This window comes from Solanum tuberosum, unplaced genomic scaffold (assembly GCF_000226075.1).
Source record: "Solanum tuberosum cultivar DM 1-3 516 R44 unplaced genomic scaffold, SolTub_3.0 scf00343, whole genome shotgun sequence".
NCBI classification, from domain to species: Eukaryota; Viridiplantae; Streptophyta; class Magnoliopsida; order Solanales; family Solanaceae; genus Solanum; species Solanum tuberosum.
This window is the reverse complement of record NW_006239267.1, coordinates 210640-214235: the sequence shown is the minus strand read 5'-3', so window position 1 is coordinate 214235 and position 3596 is coordinate 210640. Positions and strand designations below refer to the sequence as shown.

The following is a 3596-nucleotide window of genomic DNA, read 5'->3' as shown; positions in this document are numbered from 1 at the left end:
ATTTAAAGGGAACAACCAATTATGACTCATTTTCACAGTAGTGATAACTCCTTTGGAAGGATAAGAGAATTTGCAAGAATCGTTCCTAAAGGTGATGACATATCCTTTATCTAACAATTGAACAACACTCAATAAATTATTTTTCAAAGTAGGAACATAAAACACATTAGATATGGTTTCCACACACGCATTCTTGATTCTTAAATTAATATTACCCTCCCCCATTACATTCATTGCGGAGAGATCACCAAAACCAACTGTCGAAAGGAAGCTTTCATTTAAATAAGAGAAAAAATACTTACTTCCAATCATGTGGTTACTGCAGCCGGTATCCACATACCAAATAGCTTGCTCCTATGACTCGTTTTCGACATGGACTGCCATTAACAAGGTTTCCCCCTCCTTGTTCTCAGCAAAATTTGACTTTTCTTCTTTCTCACTAGGCAGCCTAGTACGACATTCAGAACGATAATGACCAAACTTATGGCAGCGATAACATTCCACCTTAGATTTATCAAAATCTCTTCCTCTACCTCTGCCATAGTCATCATTAGCTCTAAAATTCCTACTGCCTTCTTTGTTGCCACCATCTCTATTTTCTCGGTCTCTTCTCCCTCTTCCTCTACCTCTACCCCTTCCTCTAGAATTGGAAGGAATAAAAGTAGAAGCGTTCCAGGCATGCTCCTCAAAAGTTGAACTTATGTTCATCTTTAGCTCATCCACCAACAAGGAATTTCGCAATTCGTCAAGTGACAAAACATCTATGTCTTTTGACTCCTCAATCGAGCATACAAAATAACCATATTTTGATGATAGGGAAAGCAATATCTTTTCAAAAATTGTGACATCGTTAATTTTCTCACAATGAAATCACATCTTGTTTTTTTATCTCTATGGTTCTAGCGCAATAGCTAGTAACAGTTTCACCCTCCTTCATCTGCAAAGTTTCAAAGTCCCTCCTCAAGGCTTGAAGTTGTGCTCGCTTCACTCTTGTAGTGCATTGATACTTCTTCTTCATGGAGTCCCATATATCCTTGGAAGTTTCTTTGCAAATAATAGTTTCAAAGATAGGGCGCTCAATAGCCTGAAAGAGGTAATTTTTTGCCTTAATATCTTTCAGGTTTCTCCTTGAAACTCCGTCTTTTGAGTATTCTTCAAAGCTTTGCCTTCCGCTGGAGTGCCGATTCTATCTTCGACAATTGGCCAATACTCCTTTGACCGTAAAAAGTTTTTCATCAGCATACTCCAATGGTCATAGTGACCATCGAAATGGGGAATTGTTTCTTGCACAAAGTTGCTCTCTGAAGCCATAGATGAATAATAATTTCTGGGTGAACTCTCCCTCACAAGTGTTTTTTAAATTCAACCTGGCTCTGATACAACTGATAGAAAATAACAAATAGAATGATGGTGTGAACAAATTGAAACAAGCAACAGAAGAAAAATTTCTTACTGCGCGACTCTCTTGTCTTCGATAGCAATTAGGATAAGTCATCATATAGACTTTTACATAGAGTGTTTTGTTATGCATTTAAACCACAAACCTACGACTACTAGGACTCCTAACAGACGCTACTAACTTACTAAAGATTTTCCCACTTCCTAATAATTAGGAGTTTAACATTCAATAAAATAAAAAGACCAACAAGCATTAAAAAAATAATTCATAACTAAAGGACTTTTCCGACAAAAACTTCGCATTTTTAATTTGCTTGAACATTTGGTCTCACTAAAGCTCAGTCAAACTTTATTGACCACTAAGTTACATCTTGGCTTCATTGTACTCCAATCATAAATTGAAATTAACAAATAATCTAGTATTGTAAATATAATTTGACTTTTGGTAAATAAAAAATAGTAACCCATTTGGAAAATGACAATAAGATATAATTTTCTTTCCAAATATGAACTATTTTTATGGCCAGTAATCAGAAGTGAGATATAGTATAGTATTTAAATAAATATAAATTACTTTTTTTCTCTTTCAGCTCCAACATTTGAAAGGAAATGTATAAACTAAGGTGCAAGTCATTAAAAGAATGGGATGCAAAGTCCAAACAAAACCATAAGTGTTGGGTGCTAAATGCCAATAATATAGGAAATATAGAAGGAGAATACTATCTTTAGAAAATGCTCAAGTTTTATATAGGCTACTTAAGGCCACTTGAGATGATTATAATCATCTATTACATCTCTATTTATACTAATAAAATGTAAAATCAAAGGTCTTGCATAAATAACTAGATACATGTATCACAATTTATTAGATACATGTATTACAAACTCCTAAAATTCTTCTTGAAAAACTAAAAGACAATATTGGAAGACTAAACATCAATGTGTGAATGCATTAATTCCAATCGCCCCTCCTCCCCCCCCCCCTCCCCTTAATGCATTTGCTTGACAACTTTAATGCCTTCTCGAAGATACCAAAACTTTTTTTCTTGGAAATGATTTGGTGAAGATGTCAGCAAGTTGTTCTCCTGTCTGACAATAATTGCAACTGAATTGCACCTTTCTCTTGTACTTTTGAGTATCTCCTTTTTGATTGAATTTGGTTTTGTATATCCATTTTAGACTTACAACTTCTCTTTCTTTAGGTATATATAGTCACACACTCCCAAGTATTATTTTTCTCAATCATCCGAATTTTTTCTGTCAAGGCTTTCTTCCAAATATCATGCTTTATTACCTCCTCATAATTTTCTAGCTCAACACCATCTGCGATATATTTCACTCAACATTTTTTCTCCTCTTGGAGATGGTTCTTCATCATCATAATCTGAGATTTCTCCCCTTTGAGGGACATCTTCCTCTTCCTCATCCTCTTCTTGATTTGACACATCTAAAGATATGATAGAAGTATTCTCTACCTTAATCTCAATAAGTATCTCAAGAAGGCCTTGCACAATGTCTTTTTGCTTGAGAATCTTCAAACCATGAAAATTCAAGTGACAAAATCTTTTGTGCGAAATCCATGAATCATCTACAACTTCATTTTTGAACACATTGTAATGAAATCATAAATGAAATTTTCTTTTTATCATCTCTACTTCAACAGTGACTTGATTTGGCTCGATTTTATCTTAAATCTTGCAATAATTATATCTAAACACTAGAGAATAACCATTTTCAATGAATTGACCAACACTAAGCAAATTTTCTTCCAAGTCAGGAACATAAAACACATCATGAATTTATTTCCCGCTCCCTTTTATGTTGATCGAAATGGTACCTTTACCTTTTGCATCAACTAAGGCTCCATTCCCCATTCTCTAGTAGTGATGCTACTATTAATCGAGAGAAAAGCAATTTTATCTCCAGTCATGTTATTGCTACAACCGCTATCAATATACCATTCATTGGTTTTTGCTGAAGCATCAGACTGAGAAGCAAAGAAAAGGTTTTCTTCCTCCTGTTCTTCATAAAATTTTGCTTGCTCCCGTTGCTTGTGCCAACAATCCTTCTCAATGTGGCCAAACTTTTTACAAAAGTTACATTGGGGCTTGCCTTTGTGCCAACATTTTTCTGCATTGTGATAATCCTTTTGCAAATTTTACAAAAAAGACTAGAACTGTTCTCACCTTTTTCTTCAA

General features: G+C 34.5%; 1 protein-coding gene across 1 annotated transcript; it reads right to left on the bottom strand.

Annotated features, from left to right (window-relative positions):
• Nucleotides 1-354: 354 nt before the first annotated feature.
• LOC107063368 (uncharacterized) lies at nucleotides 355-1311 on the bottom strand. The gene is made up of 3 exons (XM_015315171.1): nucleotides 1167-1311; nucleotides 920-1044; nucleotides 355-828 (listed from the first exon to the last, which is right to left on the bottom strand). The coding sequence occupies exons 1-3, from the start codon at nucleotides 1309-1311 to the stop codon at nucleotides 355-357; spliced, it is 744 nt and encodes a 247-aa protein (XP_015170657.1).
• Nucleotides 1312-3596: the final 2285 nt, after the last annotated feature.

Excerpts from the sequence above, each read along its gene's own strand:
- LOC107063368 (XM_015315171.1), bottom strand. The coding sequence starts at position 1,311 with ATGGCTTCAGAGAGCAACTTTGTGCAAGAAACAATTCCCCATTTCGAT. Across the intron at positions 1,045-1,166 it reads AATCGGCACTCCAGCGGAAG|AAACTTCCAAGGATATATGG; the intron begins GCAAAGCTTTGA and ends TTATTTGCAAAG. Across the intron at positions 829-919 it reads AGATGAAGGAGGGTGAAACT|ATATTGCTTTCCCTATCATC; the intron begins GTTACTAGCTAT and ends ATTTTTGAAAAG.